Source organism: Cervus elaphus, chromosome 19, assembly GCF_910594005.1.
Source record: "Cervus elaphus chromosome 19, mCerEla1.1, whole genome shotgun sequence".
Taxonomy (NCBI): Eukaryota; Metazoa; Chordata; class Mammalia; order Artiodactyla; family Cervidae; genus Cervus; species Cervus elaphus.
The window spans coordinates 53,091,497-53,109,879 of record NC_057833.1 but is presented as its reverse complement, the minus strand read 5'-3'; the positions used below and the strand labels follow the sequence as shown (position 1 = coordinate 53,109,879).

The window sequence follows — 18,383 nt, the reverse complement described above, 5'->3', positions numbered from 1 at the left end:
TATTTACAAGAAATACACTATAAATATAAAGGTATAGGAAACATAAGAGATAGAAGTAAAATATACCACAAAACATTAACTAAAAATAAGTTGGTTTATAGAATACAGTACTATTAGCTATAGTTACCATGTTGAACATTATATCCCCAGAGCTTATTTATCTTATTATGGGAAGTTTGTACCTTTTGACCACCTTTACCCATAATAACCCTCCCCCTTTTCCACCCCTGACTCTGGCAACCATCAATCTATTCTCTGTTCCCATGAGTTTGTTTTTTTTCAGATTCCACAACTAAGTTTGCTAATACAGTGATTTTCTTTCTCTAACTTATTTCACTTAGCATAAAGCCCTCAAGGTCCATTCTTGTTATTTCAAATGGCAGAATTTTCTTCTTTTTTATGGCTGAATAATATTTCATTGCATATACATTTTATCCATTCATTCATTAATGACACTTAGATCTTAAAAACTCTCATGAAAACAAGAAAAAAAACCTGTTACTATGTGAGGTGATACATGTTAATAAAGATATTGTGGTAATAATTTCTCAATATATACATGTATCAAGTCATTATGTGCTACACCTTAAACTACTGCAAAGTCACATGTCAATTATATCTCAATAAAACTGGGGGAAAAAGTGGATTTAGCTGTTTTATTACCAGACAAAACAGACTTCAAGGTACAACATATTACTGGATACAGAGAGGATATATCACAATGATAAAATCCTTCAGGAAGTTTAAACAATCTTAAATTAGTATACATCTAGTAAAACAACCTCAAAATATATAAACAAAAAATTGGCAGAACTAAAATGAGGAATAGACAAATCCACACTTAAAGTTGGAGATTATAAAATTCTCATTCCTTAGCAACTGATGAAACAAGCAAAGAAAATCAGTTGGGATAGACAAGATTTGAACAAAAGATTAACAAACTTGACCTAATTGATATAGTTAGAACAATGCGTGTCAACAGTTACAAAATTGCATTCTTTTCAAGTGCAAATGAAATATTTACCAAATGGGGCATGAAGCAAATGTCATTAAATTTCAGAAAATGAAATCATATATCATATGTTCTAAGCACAATGAAAGTAAGCTAGAAATCAATAATTTAAAGGTAAAAAAAATTCTCAAAGTTGGGAAATTAAGTGGTACATTTCTAAACAACCTATGAGTCAAAGAAGAAATCATAATGGAATTTAGACACTATTCTAAACAATGATAATGAACAAAATTTCAGAGAGGCAACTAAAGCTGTGCCTGGATAGAAAGAAATTTAGAGCCTTAGAGCTCTAAAAGGAAGCCTGAAACAAACCCAACAAAACAACTACCAAGTGCAAGAAGTTAGGAAAAAACACAGCTAATTAAACCCAGAGAAAGTATAGACATCATAGAGAAAAGAGCAGAAATTAATAAAATAGAAAACAAACACGTAGTAGATAAAATCAACAAAGCCAAAAACTGGTCCTTGATAGACTCTGGAAAGACTGACAAGGAAAATAAGAGAAAAGCCACAAATTACCCCTGTCAGCAATAAAAAAAAAGAAATATTATTATAGATCCTATAGATAATGAAAGATGACAGAGGATATAAAAATAATTTTTTTGACAATTTACATGAAATATAAATTATTTTAAAAACATGTTACCAAAATTGATTTGGAAGAAATATAGTCATTTTCATATTTTCTTTAACGTTATTTAAAAACTTCCCACAAAGAAAACTTTAGGCCTGGAGGTTTTTAATTGTGAATTCTTCCAAATACCTAAGGAAGAAACAAAACCAAACTTACATAAAGTCTTCCAGAGAACAGACACAGAAATAAAACTTGCCAACTCATTTTACAAAACTAGCATAATCCTGATACTAAAATCCCACAAGGAGATCATAAGAAAGAATAGTGATAGGCCAATGTCTCTCATGAGTTTAGATGTAAATATTAGGGGAAAAAAAAAAGAGGGCTTCCCTGGTGGCTCAGACGGTAAAGAATCTGCCTGCAATGCAGGAGATCCAGGTTTGATCCCTGGGTTGGGAAGATCCCCAGGAGAAGGAAATGGCAATCCACTCCAGTATTCTTGCCCGGGAAATCCCAGAGACAGAGGAGCCTGGCGGGTTACAATCCATGGAGTCACCAAAAGTTAGACACGACTGAGTGACTAACACACTATATTTGAAAGAGTATCAGCAAACTGAACCCAGTAATGTTACCAAAGAATACATCAAGACCAAGTTGGATTTACTCCAAGAATGCAAAGTTGGTCTCACATTTAAAGATCAATCAACATAACTTACCATAGTTACAAAATAAAGAAGGGAAATTATGATTACCATGCAAAAGCACCCGATAAAATCCAACACCAGTTTGTGATACAAACTCTCATTAAAATAGAAAGAGAAGGTAACTTCAATCTGATAAAGTATATCTACAAAAAGTCCTATACCAAATACCATATTTAATGGTATTACATTAAAAATTTCCTGAGACTGGGAATGAGACAAGAATGCCTGTTAGCACTGCTTCTACCTAACATCGTACTGGAAATTTAGCCGATTCAATAAGAAAAGGGGAAAAAAAACCCAAATAAGACAAAACATAAATTACATGACCAGACTGGGCTCTGGATGGATAAGAGGGGCAAGTGGAAGCAGGGCAGAAAATTGAATTTTAAGTTCAATTTCAACTTCAAATTGTAAAGCCCAGACCGTAACTTCACACGTTTTAGGCTTCTCTGATCTTCCCTACAAACCTGTAGGCTAGATAAAGCAGGTATTATTTACCTTTATTTTGGAAATGACACACAAGGCTCAGAGAAGTAAACTGATTAGTCTGTCTCTCTTTAAGAAGCAAAGGCAATATGTGGACTGACCAAGGAAGTGAGAGTTCAAATTCAAGTTTCTTTTCAGTATGTCATGCTTTCTCAAGGAAAAGGAGCTTGAAAAGTCTAAAGGGAAATCATGCCCAGAACTTATTACTGGGTATACCAAACTTAAAGTTGCCACTGAACTCATTATCTAGAATTTCTTTTTCTTTCCATAGCTAAGAATCTGGGAACATGGTAGACTGAAATGACACAGACAAGTCCCTTCTGACTTCAACTCATAGAAATGCCACAAAAAATATAAATATTTTTTTTTAATAAAAAAGACAAGCTCAAGAGAGAAAGAAAAAAAGGAAATTCCCTAGATGCTAGAAATGAAGGAAAAAACTGTAGAATGTTAAGTGGGAGCTTACCCAGATTCAGATATAGTTTCAAGGGTTGGTCCCCAGAGTTACAGTGCCCAGACAAGAATAGGGATCCATTTTCCAACTTTCAAGGCGAGAGTATATGTGGATGAGTGACAAAGAACAGATTCCCTTCTTGACATGTGGACCCTTCATGAGCAGCCCAGTCAGTGAAAGAGAGTAGGAAAAACAGTTCACTGGATCAGGAAAGCAGGATAAACTTTCTGTCAGGAACCTTGTACAGAGCTGATGAAAGATCTACAAAAAATGGACACCACAGTTGGATACTGGGGGACTTTACATTATTAAGATGGCATGGACATTTCAATCCAAGAAATTACAGTGACCACTGAAATCTCTGGAGCTCTGCAGCAACCGAACAAAAAGACATGGTACTCTCAAAACATAAAATATAAAGACTTCAAAAGGCAAGCGGGAAAAAAAATTCTGTTTGAAGATGTGGTCTTCTTCAAAGAGTTACAAACCATACAGGAGGTACATTTTCATGAGGCCGAGTCAGCATATACAGCAAGTAGGAGATCTGCCATCCACCCAGAAAAAAGAATAGAACGATCCAAAGAAACCATGAAATATTATGTTGAAAATGATTAAAATAAAAAAACCTAATGAAAGGTCAAAATATTTTGAAAAATTTTGACATTTGAAAAAGAACCAAAAGGAACAACTAGAAATTAAAAATTTCACTTACTGAAATTAAAAAATTGAGTGGATTTATTAAAAAATGGATTAGACATAGTTGAAGAGATTCTTAGTTAACTGGAAAGTGAATATGAGTACATTATCCAAAATGCACCACAGAAAAATAAACAATAGAAAACATGAAAGTGCAATTAAAATATGTGAGGACAAACATCCAACAGATGTTCAAAAGGAGAAGATAGACGGAACAAGGCAAGGCAAACAGATAACAGCTAAAAATTTTGAAAAATGAAGATAGACATGAGGTGTACAACTTCTGATCAAGATGACTAAAAACTAACCTACCCCCAGATATAGGTCATCAAAACTATAGAACATCAAAGATTAAGAAAAAATTTTTTTTCTAAAGCAACTAGAGAGAAGAAATTATCTTTAAAAGGAATACTTAGGCTGAAAGATTTCTAATATTCAGCAATATACATCACAGACTATGGAACAACAGGTGCAAAGAACTGAAGGAAAATATAATAGCTGTCAATCAAGCAAACTACTATTCCCTCCTCATTTATTTCTTAACTCAGTGGAGAAAGGTGTGCCAATATAAGAGGGGCTTGGACAGGACTAGCTGGAATTAGCAAGACCGAAATATCTGGGAAGGTAGTTAATTCAGTAGAAACAGCACTTGTGTTTCCTAAATGTGATGTGGAACAGATGACCTAGACATAAGACTCCAGAAGCTTTTGCCTTTACACTGTATTTCTAGCCAAAGTTGGCTATCTTAGTGGTAAAGGTTTAAGCAGAATTATTTATGGAGCACATTAAGTGAACTCTAGATATATACAGCACAGTAATTAAAAGTGAAGTCTCTGGAATCAGAATAATGAGAATCAAATCTTGACTCTGCTTCTTATGAACTGAATGAATTTGATCAAGTTACTTTACTTCTCTGTGCCTTGATTTTGATAGCTATATCTCACAGTTTAAAAAAGACTAAATAAGCAAAGATATGTAAAACATTGGGCATAGTATCCAGCACACAGTAGGTATTTAATAAAGGCTAGTTATTCTTATTATTTATTCCTGACTACAGGGCTGTAATCTGACCACAAGTTTGAAGAGGTTACCTTTAATATGACACTGAAAAACTAAAATATAAGAAACACATACTCTGACATCTACTGAGCAGCCCACAGTCCACGATGGATTTCCCAGCACTTGATTCTGGCACAGGAGATGAACTAAGGAAGATTTCCCAACACCTGTAAAAGATACAAGCACTCTAGTCATATAAAAGATATGCTAAAAAGACTGAGAATAAGCAGTAATGACGTTACGCAAAGCATGGTTGTTTAAAGGGTGTTCAAGGTGTGTCTAGTCAAGGCTATGGTTTTTCCAGTAGTCATGTATGGATGTGAGAGTTGGACTATAAAGAAAGCTGAGAGCAGAAGAATTGATGCTTCTGAACTGTGGTGTTGGAGAAGACTCTTGAGAGTCCCTTGGACTGCAAGGAGATCCAACCAGTCCATCCTAAAGGAGATCAGTCCTGGGTGTTCATTGGAGGGACTGATGTTGAAGCTGAAACTCCAATACTTTGGCCACCTGATGCGGAGAGCTGACTCATTTGAAAAGACCCTGATGCTGGGAAAGATTGAGGGCAGGAGGAGAAGGGGACGATAGAGGATGAGATGGTTGGATGGCATCACCAACACAATAGACATGGGTTTGGGTGGACTCTGGGAGTTGGTGATGGGCAGGGAGGCCTGGCGTACTGTGGTTCATGGGGTTGCAAAGAGTCAGACAAGACTGAGCAACTGAACTGAACTGAACAGAACATACCAATGATTTAATAAGCTTCACTGATAGAGAAGATGGTTAAGGACACTGGTTCTCTCAAATTTAGTATCAACATCCTCTGAAGGACTTGCTAAACAACATAGAATGCTGGGTCCTGTCCCCAGAGCTTCCAATTTAGCAGGTGTGTCATGGAAGCCAAAGATTTGCACTTCTAACAAATTCCCAGGTAATGTTGATGCTACTGATCCAGGGAACTCACTTTGAGATCTATTCATCCAGGGCAATTTCAAATTAACTAATCCTTTTCCTTTGGAATGATTTCATCTATTCAGCTTATTTTAGAATTGTACTCTTATACTTTAGAGGTAATCTCCTCTATACTGACCACCAATGCAGAGGTCCCTTTCACAGATCCTGTTAGTTGCTCTTTTGGAATGGGCTTGAACACTGTCAGTGACAGGGATTCACCATTTCACAAATTCATATTTAGATACTTCAGTTCTCCCATACAGTGATCTTTGGAAAGCTGTCAACTACTTGGCCTAGACTTCTCTTTTGGAAAAGGAGAACAACCTTTCTCCACCTACATTATGGCCCTTTTTCTTTACAGGCAGCAGTTTTCTTTTTATTGAAGTATAGTTGATGTACAATATTATGTTGGTTTCAGGTATACAACATTTAAATACATTATAAAATGATCACCACAGTAAGTCTGGTAACCCTCTGTCCCCATATAAAGCTATTACAGTACCATTTGTGATATTCCCTATGCTGTACAATATATCCCTGTAACTTATTTATAACTGGAAGTTTGTAACTCAATTCCCTGCACCTATTTCACCCCTTTCCCCACAGCTCCTTTCTAGCAAACACCAGTTTGTTCTCAGTATTTGAGCCTGTTTTCATTTTGTTTGTTTTTTAGATTCTATTATACATATAAGTGAGATCATACAGTTTGTCTTTCTCTGTTTGACTTATTTCACTGAGTATAATACCTTCCAGATCCATTCATGTCGTCATAAATGGCAAGATCTTGGCTACTGTCAATAATGCTGCAATGAACATAGGGGTGGATACCTCTTTTCAAATTCGTGTTTTTGTTTTCTTCAGGTAAATACCCAGAAGTAGTTGCTGGATCATATGGCAACTATTTTTAATTTCATGAGGAGCTTCCATAGTTTTCCACAGTGGCTACACCAATTTACAATTACACCATGAGTACATGAGGTTCTCTTCTATCCACATCCTGGACAACACTTGTCATTTGTTGCCTTTTTGAGAACAGCCATTCTGACAGGTGTGAGACAATATTTCGTGGTTTTTGATTTGCATTTCCCTGATGATGAGAGATGCTGAGCATATTTTCATGTGTATGTTTTCTTTGGAAAAATGTCTATTAAGATACTCTGCATATTTTTAAAAATTAATTATTTTTTGATATTGAGTTGTGTAAGTTCTTTACATATTTTGGATATCCCCTTATGGGATATGTCATTTGCAAATATCTTCTCCCATTCATAGGACAGTATTTTCTTTTATTATAGATCTCCTGGGTTTAGGATAATATAGTTACTAATGTTAGGGCTAGTATTTAGAGATCTGTAGGAAGAGGAAAGGGAATGAATTATCCCATGTATATTTCTGTGCAGCGTTACTCATTCAATTAACACATTTCAGGATGCTATTATAACAAGCACATTTGGTAAGTCTTCATGCATCACTAGTTGTTATAAAAGATAAAATACCTCTTTGTGTGCCTTATTGTGTGTGGACCTATCACTTTTTATTATAAGTTTTATTTTCAGACTATGTAGAAAGTATAGAAAAAAGAAGAAAGAAGTCACCTGAAGAACACTACTGTCAGCATGCAGATTTAATATTGTAAGCAGAGTTTTTCTATAAGAAGATTGCTATTGTGAATATATACATGTGCGTGTGTGCTCAGTCCCTCAGTTATGTCCAACTCTTTGCGACCCCATGGACTGTAGCCCACCAGGCTTCTCTGTCCATAGGATTTTACAGGCAAGAATACTGGAGTGGGCTGCCATTCCCTTCTCCAGGGGATCTTCCCAACCCAGGGATGGAACCCAGTCTATTGCATCTCCTGCACTGTCAGGCAGATTCTTTTACCACTAGCGTCACCTGGGAAGCGCCCTGGTAGCTTAGACGGTAAAGAATCCACCTGCAATGCAGGAGACCCAGGACAGATCCCTGGGTCAGGAAGATCCCCTGGAGAAGGGAATGACTATCTACTCCAGTATTCTTGCCTGGAGAATCCCACAGACAGAGAAGCCTGGCGGGCTACAGTCCATGGGCTTGCAAAGAGTAGGACTGAGTGATGCAATGCAGGTACTTAAAAAAAAAAAAGCCTTTGCTTACACAGCTGGTTTTGTCTGAAATATTCTACCCAGCCCTCCTTCTATTTCTGCTCTCCCATCGGCCTTGTGAACTAATCTTTCAAGACTCGGCATCATTCTAGATAAAAAGTCTTTCCATATTCCATACAGGCAGAACTGAGCACATCATTCATCATCCTCTCAACTTCCCTGCACACTCTTCCACAGAGCACGTAAACACACTATTATATCTGCTCGTTTAGATTTTACTACTGCTGCTTAATTTTAAGTTCTTTGAGGCCTGGGGCTGGGTTTTACTCATTTTTTATTTCTGGTACAAAGAATAGGGTCTCAAATAGTACTTATTTATTGGCTAAAAATTTCCATATTCTTACAGAATCTTCAGAAACATTTTTAATGTCTCCAAGTTCAGAGAGTAGACATAATGATTTATTTAAACATTTTCTCATTATTAGATATTAGGGTGCTTTGAACTTTTCACTATACTAAGAAAAGGTCTGTTTAAACTTTTGTTTAAAATTAAAATTATTTTGTTAGTATACTTTCCCAGAAATGAAATTAATATGTAAAAGGAAATCAACATTTAAAGTTCTTGTTATACACTGACAATTTGTATCTGGTTACTCTGTCACCAGCCATATACACAAGCCTGCAGGTCTTACTGCACCTCAACAGTGTGCAGTTGCTTTTTCATCTTTGTTAGTTTATAAGAGGAAAAAAGGAGACATTTTTGTTTTAGTCTGCATTTGTTTACCTTCTGGTAAAGATACACATTATGATCATCTTTGCAAGCCAGTTGCTTTTCCTCTCTTATTAATTATCTATTGATGTGCTCTACCCATTTATCTACTGGGTTTTAGTGACCTCTTCATATACTAGATGCTCATGTAATTGAACCAAACATATTCTCAGATTTCCCTTTCATTTATTATTTTTATATACAAGCGAGTTAAGACTTTTGAATACTCAAATTGAGCTTTGTCTTTTATTCATTGCATTGCATCTGCTATCTATTGCCTTTAGCGCATATTGTTGATTTTTGTGTTTGCAAGTAGGCTTGTTTATGTTGGAGGCACATAGCTAGGCATTTAGTTATCAGCTTGATACAAGGCTTGAATTTCAAGTTAAGTTTAACTCTGTCAGAGTAAACATTTCTATGCAATAATATTGTATAGCTCTCCATGAATTAACTTTTGGGTGTTTTGGGTGACAAGAGTTAGCTAACACGGTATGAACTTTACATAGTAAGAACAACTTGAGTACCAAGAATAGTGGCTAACTTTACGAATTTAAGGAGGTTCTAATTCTATGTTTTCATCAATAGAACTAATTTAGATCAAAAGAATGCACTTGATTTTCTGGGTAAAAAGTTCAATATAATCAAATAAATGCCAGGGCCAAACAGAGTTGGTAATGTGTTAAGATCATTCCTTATACCAAAGGATCAAAGAGAAAAGAGTATGTGCATGTTAGATTTTCAGGACTCCTTACTCAATTATCAAATAACTCTATGGGATACAAACAGATTTCTAAATCCAAAGTCATTCCTTTGTATATTTGCGAAACCCTCAAAATTTCACAGGGAAAAATAAGCCTTTATTCAAAAGTAAACTTTGATGTTTAAATACAAAGTCAGATGAAGTGTAAAAAGTATATTCTAACATGTCAGATAGCAAATCACTGTTAAAAGGGAACTATAAAAAGACAAGAACTGACTTTGCACATAAAGCCTAACTTCAGTGAATGTGTGACAGGATCAATCACTTTCCTGGTGGGTATGGCCATGTCTTCTGTTTTACAACTAAACTATAAGAATAATTTTTAAAAGCTTTCTATTGATAATTGCCTGATCACTTTCCCACATTTAATAGAGCAGCCAATTCAACCCTGTTGCATAATGCCTTGATTCCACAGTTATATCCCTACCACTTAACTCAGTGTTATATGTAATAGGTATTTAAAAATTGGGGTGGGGAGAATGGACAGTTTGCACAAGATGTCAACATGAATGGGTTGCTACATGCAGTAGAAAGGGAATTTAAAAAATGAGAGAGAGCACCCACTTTTACATGTCATGAAAAACTGTGTCAGCTCTGTGTTGTGCTAAGTTGTTCAGTCCTGTCTGACTCTTTGAGATCCCATGTACTGTGGCCCACCAGGCTCCTCTATCTCTGGAACTCTCCAGGCAAGAATACTCGAGTGGGTTGCCATTTCCTCCGCCAGGGGATCTTCCTGACCTAGGGATGGAACCCAGGTCTCTTATGTCTCCTGGACTGGCACATGTGTTCTTCATCACAAGCGCCAACTGGGAAGTGTTAGCTCTGGATTCTTCTAAATCCTACTTGGTGATACTCTTGTGAGGTCCATTTAGACCACCACTGCTTTATCTGTGAAACTGAATGCTTTTATTAAATTAACTTCAGTATCACATCAAGCTAAAAAACTAAAGTTGACATAAACTGGATTATGTTCACAGGGTTTCATTATGCAACTTTCTGAAGGGAATATTAAATAATGCTCTCTGTAAAATATTTTGTAATGCAAAATAATCTTCAGGTAATCTGAAAACGTACTCAAACTCCTCCCCATGGCAATTTTACTCCATTTGGTAAGGCTAATTTTCAAGCTCTTTGGAGTATGTCCTCTCCACCTCCAAGCATCTGACACAATGTTTTTGCTCATAGCAAATATCCAAAGGTCAATTTAGAAAAGTACATCTATGAAATGCACCAGGCTGCCCTGGTAATCAGGGTAATCTGTCTCAGCGGTAATCTGTCTGCAATGCAGGAGATGCAAGAGACACGGGTTTGATCCCTGGGTGGGGAAGATCCCCTGGGGGTAGGGAATGGCAACCCACTCCAGTAGGCTTGCCTGGGAAATCCCAAGGACAGAGGAGCCTGGCAGGCCACATAGAGTCCACCTGGGTAAGGGTCGGACAGGACTTAGCGACTAAACCACCACCACATGAAAAGCAAAGTTGTCATCTATTCCAAGTTCTTACGAAGACTAGGAATGGAGGCTAGGAGAAACAGAAAGATAGTGAAGGGGATACAGAAACACAGACTTCAATTCCAGTTCTCAAGTGTCCAAGGTAAGAATTTTAACACTAGGATTAAGCTAGGCTCAGCGTTGTTCTAGCTGCTTCACAATATGGCCTCTATCTTAAATCTTCTATTTCTTACAGCCTAGCACATAATAGGTTTTCAATTAAGGTTAAAGAGAACAAAGAAAAGAGAAGTGCAGCTGAAAGTATAACAGGACTACCACCTGTTATTTCATGAAACAGTATGGGTTGGTGTTTTAGATACGAGGACTTGCAGCTCAAACCAGTTCTGTCATTTATAATGTAAATATCATAAATCATACATCTCTCCGCCTCACTTTTACCATTTGTAAAATGGGGTAATAGGACCGATCTCAGGATTAAATGAGTTAATACGTGCAAAGTTTGGAACAGTGTCAATAATACTTGGAACAGTGTCATTCTTCCTAGTGCATGTTTGATTTCCTTAATTAAAATCTCCCAAAGGCAAGGTCCGCGCTTGTCTCAGCCTGGCGCTCAATTCAACGCTCAGTATCTGCACATCTTTTAAAACAAAGACTCTCTGGGCTTGTGTCACCCTGGAAACCGACGTAGAGACCTGCGGAAGCAGAGGAAAGGCCCCGGTTTCGCGCCCCCCACCCGGACGACGCTGCCGCTCCGTTAAATTGAGCAAAGTCCTCTGGGAAGTGTAGTCTTTAAGGCTTAAGAAGGAATTCAGCCACGAGCCGGAATCATTCGGTGGGTGGATGGAGGGAGAGTGAAAGGGGAGGATTTTCGGATAACTCAAAAGTGTCGGGAGCCCCAGGGTTGTGATAAGGCGCTCACCTGAGTCTCCCAAAACCAGTACCTTCACTCGATCCAGAGACGCCATCTTGTCATTGCCTTCCTGAGGTTAACGCCTATTCCGGGATTATAGGCCAATCAGAACTGGGTTTGAAAGGCAGCGCCTTCAATGTTATTGGCCAATAGGAGCGTGACTCTTGATTGAAGGCCTCACTGTGCTGATTGGCCCGCCTGGTTGAAAGTAGCTGGTGGTTTCTAAAGCTGGTCGCAGGAATAGAGCGTTTTCTTTGACGCGCAAGTGGCGTGGCTCGGATAAGCCGGTAGTTGAGGCGCTGAGGGAAGCTGTAGTGGGAGTGTTCGAGGATTCACTTTGGTAAACCTTGTTCCCTGTTGTTCTGAGTTCCCTGGCCAGGCGCCGCCTCTTAGGGTGCCTTCTCTTTTTCGCTCCTTTCTTCTTAGCTCTCCTCCTCCCCCTTAGCTACCCTCTTGATTCGGTTCTCTTCTTGGTCTTCTAAAGAACCACTGGCCCCGGAGCGGCCCATGTGCGACCTCGGGTAGGACGGGCTTGACTGCGTCGAGTGTGTCCTCAGCTGGTAGAGTCCTAGGGAATTTAGGGTGTCGGGGTGTCGCAGTGGGGAGGAGAAGAACGTTACCGGGCGCGTGGAGGCCCGCTGGCCCGGAGGTTTCGCGGTATTGTGCCGCTTTATGCACGAAGGCGTGGAGAGTACCGTGAACTGTGGCGACCGAGAAAGCCGGTTGGCGGTGGAAGTCCAAGTTCCTCTGAAACTGGAATAGGAGTAAACTGAAATATCTGACAGGACTCCCCACCCACTCCTTCCATTTTTTCTCTTACACGCTGCAGCCTGCATAAGCCCTTAAAAACACGAATTTGATGCTGTCACGTCCTGCCTAAAACCATCTGAAGTTTAAGAAGAGGGTTTCCAATACCCTGTGTTTTTCTACTCTGGAAGCCGCAATAGAGGAAGTGAATTGAGGGGCAGCTGGGTGGGCATATTTGAAGAACAGGTGCTTAGCGGATCTATTCAAAGTTTTGTGGGACACTTGACCAGCTGTGGCACATGCTGGAAAGTCAGTGGTGAACAAGATTAAACCCTTGGTCTCCGAGGTAGATATGGAGAAAGTATGTTCACTGTATTCGGTTCACTGTAAAAAATAAGGGGAAAGAGCTGTGGGAACTTGTGAAAGGGGGCTCATTTCATCTACTAAGGGGAACCTGAGACGATGTCTCAGAGGAAATGTCATTCGAGATGTGACGGATTGTTAGGAGAAGGGACTTTAGACTTAGCTGTGGGGGCAGAGAGAACTGCACGTGCAAAGGCCTGGAAGTGGGGAACGCATGTGTGGCTGGTGGAATTGGAGAATGCCTGGAAATGAGACTGAGGAGGATAGACCAAGTGCAAAGGGTGCATTCATTTCATCTTTGTTTCTCCACCTCTGTGCCCAGTGTTTGTATGATTGTAATACATATGGTTCAGAAACAACCGACTTGCGTTTGGGGCTCTGGGCTGGGTAGGGTCATAGGTGAGGCTGAGAGGTAACTGATGAACTCCGAGGCTGAAAAAAAAAGAAACATGGGCTGGTCCCCAAAGGTCACACACTCAGAAGTCAACAGAGGCCAGTCCAACTCCTTCCCTGTTTTAGAAGTGTCAACTGCTTTTTAGTTAATTGTTTCTATGTGGGAACATTGTCACATTTTTCCCTCAGATATTTCCAATTTTCAAGAGTGTCTGAAAATTGAAATGTGAAATCTCATGATTTTTAATTGTTGACCAGTAATTCAGAAAATTTTCAAAACATTCTTTGAATCAAGTGATGTGTTAGATGTTGCCAATTTGAAACCTCTTAGCTCAGTATTATGAAATCCAGAGATTGAGGAGATTCAGCATAATTAGGGGAGTAGAGGCAGAAAAGGAGAGAACACATGGTCAGGAAGGAGGATTTTAGAATGTAGAGATTTTGAACAAGGTGATTCTTTGCTGAGCTCCAGTTTCATTTGTTCAGCTGCCTCCTGGGTATCTTCACAGTAATATCTTGTGGTATTTCCTCAAAGACAAGCAACTAACACTGATTGCTTCAATTCTTCCAAATCTTTTTCTCTTCAGGAGTTAATGTACTTCTCATAGTAGTACTTTTTTCTTCCAGTTACAGTGGCTTAAATCAAATAGCTGTATATTATTGTTTAATAGATATAATGCTTCAGTTTTACAGGATGAAAAGAGTTTGGAAGTGGTTGGTGATGATAGGTGGATATCATTAATGTATTTAACATTACTGAATTATTACTTAAAAATGCTTACCTGGTACATTTTGTTATGTATATTTTATCACTATTAAAAAACTGGGGGGGGGAACCCCAAATAGCTATTTAAAATTTTAAAAATACTCCATTTGCAGTATATTATTGGAATATATTATTGGGGCCTTTTGATTTTGTTTCTCTGATAAGTTTCATTCATCCTGTTCTCTGGTAATTTCTTCTTCTCTTTCGTAGTGTAAGTCTGATTACTATAGCTCTTAATATCATTACTTCCATATGAATTGTCTCATTTAATCCTCACGCATCAATGCTATGAGGAAGGCACTGTTAATCTGATAAAATGGAGGCTGAGAATTTTCCAGGGTCATGGACTAAGAAATGGTGGAACTGGGATTCAAAACCTAACCTATTGGAGTCATCATGTCACTCCCTTTTTCAAATCTTTAGTGCCCCCTGTGATGTTTCAGGCAAAAGTAACAGGCTGAATGATACATAGTACAAGGCTCTCCCCATATGAGATGTGCTTTGGTGGGGGTGTGTAATAACTAGGTACCCAGTTTGTTGGTAGCAGTAGTCAGGGACTTATTCTGTATATTTGTCACCTAAAGAGCTTTAAAAAAGTCAGTGTGATGCCTAATCTGGCCCTCCCATACCAGCTGAAACAGAATCTCTGGGAACGGGTCCAGGGTGGGTATTTTTAAATGCTCCCTGGGTGATTCTGCTTTACAGCCAGGGTTGAGAGTCATTGGCCTGGAAAATGGAGTATATGGGGTAGAAGGTCAGGGAGGGGAATATAATAGTAGGAAATAATACTAGAAAAGTAGGTTATCTTTACATTTGTCTGCCATCCTTTGGTCTGTTTCTGAAAGCACGTACTGTGTTCTGTCAGTTGTTGAGCATGTAAAACATGACCCCCAAAAGTAGGTTCAAGTACAACATATAGACCAAATTGGAAAGGAGAACAAAATATGTCTGTTAGTATATTATGATACTGCTTTGGTGTTGAGCCCAGATACTTGCTTGGCATCCTTAAGCCTTGGGATGACAGAAAGCCTCAAGGACCACAAGTTTGGATCTAGGTGCTACTTTGTTATCTCTTATATTTCATCATGCCTGAGTATTTATAATCCAAAATATGTGTTATAACTATTTCCTTTTATTTTTCCTTTGTTACAGGTCAGGTATTATATCCCTCCCCCTGTATGTGTATGTTATTGACTATTTAGAAATACCTTTATAGTACTGTGGATATAAAGATATTTCTTATAAAAAGAGGTATTAAATCTATTAGGGTTAATAACTACTGATTTTAAATAAAAGGGTCAGGAGGAACTAGTATTAATAATAGTATGATTCCCTATTGAAACAGTTCAACAGGATGTCTGTTAGAAATTTCCTTGTAGTGTAGGGACATATTAAATTGATATTTAAGCACTTTATTATAAACAAGTGCTTTCTAAGCACATTGGGCTTTCCTGGTGGCTCAGATGGTAAAGCGTCTGCCTACAACATGGGAGACCCGGGTTTGATCCCTGGAGAAGGAAGATCCCCTGGAGAAGGAAATGGCAACCTACTCCAGTACTCTTGCCTGGAAAATCCCATGAACGGGGTAGCGTGGTAGGCTACAGTCCATGGGGTTGCAAAGAGTCAGACACGACTGAGTGACTTCACTTTTTTCACTCTAAGCACATTACATTCTCATTGATTCACCACAACCTTATTGAGGCAGTTGATATTATCTTTACTTCTCAGAGAGTAAAGTGTGCCTTGAAGTTGTTAAGGAATTTGCTTAGAATCACACAGCCACAAGTTCAAATCCCAGGCTCTTTAACAATCACATGGAAGTCTAGCTCATGCTGGTTTGGGCTTCCAGAAGACCGTTCTCTGGGTACAGTTAGCTTCTGCTTGTCCTGCAGGGGATCCAGTATTTAAGGATATTTTGGTCTTTGTTGTTGTTGTTAAGAACTGAGTAGCATTTGCTTATTTGGTCATTTATCTTTTCAAGGTTGGTAAAGCGGTATGTAGTTGTTCATTTCTTTCAGATTTATAACAGTAATTTTTCAAACACCCCAACTGGTCATTTAGGTGTTTATTGGTTTCTTATGAGTTTATTATGAGAGCATGACTGTGTAGAACATCCTACAGTCTATTTTGGTAGAAAAATTTTACTCAAGAAAAGAAATAAAGACACTTAAAAGAATATGCTAACTGCTAACTAAATTTCTCAGGGTTTTTTCCCCCCAGCATTCCCAAAGATCTGTAGCGTTAAGAACAATGAATGAGACTTTGTTTAGCCTTTTTGTGTTTCTCTTTCTGAAATAAAATGGGCTTGATACAATATATCATTGCTATAAATAATGTTGCATTTTGGAATTAAACACTCTGTAGGTCATGAAAATAACCATTTAAGAAATATGTCAGGCTTTTTTAGGTGTGATCTTTTGTGTACTCTAGAGGAATATCTTGTTCTCTGTTACGTGCTTGGGCATTATAAGTCTTTTAAAAACAACGTTTTGAGTACTTTTGTGGCACTCCAAGAATACTGGTTATCAGCTACTTAATGGGTTGATTTTTTTTAGATTTAAAATAATTGCTTTGTCCATATTCTAGCTAATTTTCTCTCTCTCTCTCTTTTTTTTTTTCTGACAGTACATTTAAAGTTGAAGTTTGCTGCTAAAGATGGCAGATCCAGATGTTGTCACTGAAGTTCCTGCAGCATTGAAGCGGCTAGCCAAGTACGTGATCCGGGGATTTTATGGCATTGAGCATGCTTTGGCGTTGGACATCTTGATCCGAAACCCCTGTGTGAAAGAGGAGGACATGCTGGAGCTTCTCAAATTTGATCGGAAGCAACTTCGATCAGTCTTGAATAATTTAAAGGGAGACAAGTTCATCAAGTGCAGAATGAGGGTGGAGACTGCTGCTGATGGGAAAACCACTCGCCACAACTACTACTTTATCAGTTATCGTACTCTTGTTAATGTGGTAAAATATAAATTGGACCACATGAGAAGGAGGATTGAAACTGATGAGAGAGATTCCACCAACCGGGCTTCCTTCAAATGTCCTGTCTGTAGTAGTACTTTTACAGACTTAGAAGCTAATCAGCTCTTTGATCCCATGACAGGTGAGATTTTTCCAGTTAATGAATCTTTCTTTTAAGTAACTTTTTAGGATAAAGTGTATATCCTTTATCTTAAATTGATTTATATAGTTTTTAAACTGATTATATATATCATTGTGTGCTCAGTTGCGTTCAACTCTTTGTGGCTGCATGGACTGTAGCCTGTCAGGCTCCTCTGGCCGTGGGATTTCCCAGGCAAGCATACTGGAGTGGGTTGCCATTCCCTACTTCAGAGGATCTTCCTGACCCAGAGATCAAACTGGCATCTTTTACATCTCCTGCATTGACAGGTGAATTCTTTACTACTAGCGCCACCTGGGAAGCTCTATATATCATTATAAAAGTGAATATATTGGTGTAAGTAAGCATATAGTCATTCTTAGTCTTAATGTCCTATTTGTCATACTACTTTTAGGCGCTATTGCAAAGCATTTCTCCTTTACAAGGGAGTTTACTCATCCATGGACTATTCTTTCACCCATGGCTCTTCCACCTCTCCTTCCACTCTCATCCCTTATTTACAACTGAAGCCTAATCTAAAGGGTTTACTTTCTCTACCACTTTGAGGCTATTCTGACTTTACTGAGTTTACTTTTGACCTCTTCATTCAACAAATATTTGAGCACCTTCTTGTGCCAATCACTGCCAGACAGTTATAATAAATGCTTATTATTAGTACTTAAATACTTGGATGTTAGAAGTGCAAAGTGCTATCAGGAGGACATAACTAGGGCAGCTAATCTGGTTTTTTGGAAGGCCTCTGAAAGAAGTTAAATAGCAGGGACCTAAAAGATAAGTAAAAGTTAACTAGATGAAATAAGAGGGAGCACCCTTTCCCCTTAAGTTAACAATATATATTTAGTTTCTTAGCCAGTCATTGATAGAAGAGAATTGTCACCAAGAGTTATTTGCTTCATTTGATTAAATACTTAGGTTTAAGGATTTTTCTGATCAACACAGAATTTACAAAACGTGTTTTCTGAAAATACAACGTCTAACATTAACATGAGAAACTTTAAATTGCTCACTTGTATAGTTGCGTTGCTATTTGTAAATTGGAAAAGAGACTATAGTTTTACTAATTACTCAGTAGATCAATTTTGTATTAAAA

The 18,383-nt window shown here is 38.2% G+C and overlaps 2 protein-coding genes across 3 annotated transcripts in view; one reads left to right on the top strand and one right to left on the bottom strand.

The window, feature by feature from the left end:
• The window catches only part of RABL3 (RAB, member of RAS oncogene family like 3), a 37,855-nt gene extending 25,597 nt beyond the window's left edge, over window positions 1-12,258 (bottom strand). Inside the window, exons 1-2 of the mRNA XM_043874172.1 lie at window positions 11,913-12,258; window positions 5,061-5,152 (exon numbers count right to left, since the gene is read on the bottom strand). Coding sequence (XP_043730107.1) covers window positions 5,061-5,152; window positions 11,913-11,958 — 138 coding nt within the window. The 5' untranslated portion in view covers window positions 11,959-12,258. The remainder of the gene's footprint in view (window positions 1-5,060; window positions 5,153-11,912) is intronic.
• GTF2E1 (general transcription factor IIE subunit 1) overlaps window positions 12,105-18,383 on the top strand; it is a 40,524-nt gene continuing 34,245 nt past the window's right edge. The window contains exons 1-2 of one of the 2 annotated variants that reach the window (XM_043874169.1): window positions 12,105-12,243; window positions 16,798-17,275. In XM_043874169.1, coding sequence (XP_043730104.1) covers window positions 16,828-17,275 — 448 coding nt within the window. In that variant the 5' untranslated portion in view covers window positions 12,105-12,243; window positions 16,798-16,827. Of the gene's footprint in view, window positions 12,244-12,287; window positions 12,425-16,797; window positions 17,276-18,383 lie in introns of those variants that run through there. The other variant, XM_043874170.1, reaches the window with a different exon arrangement.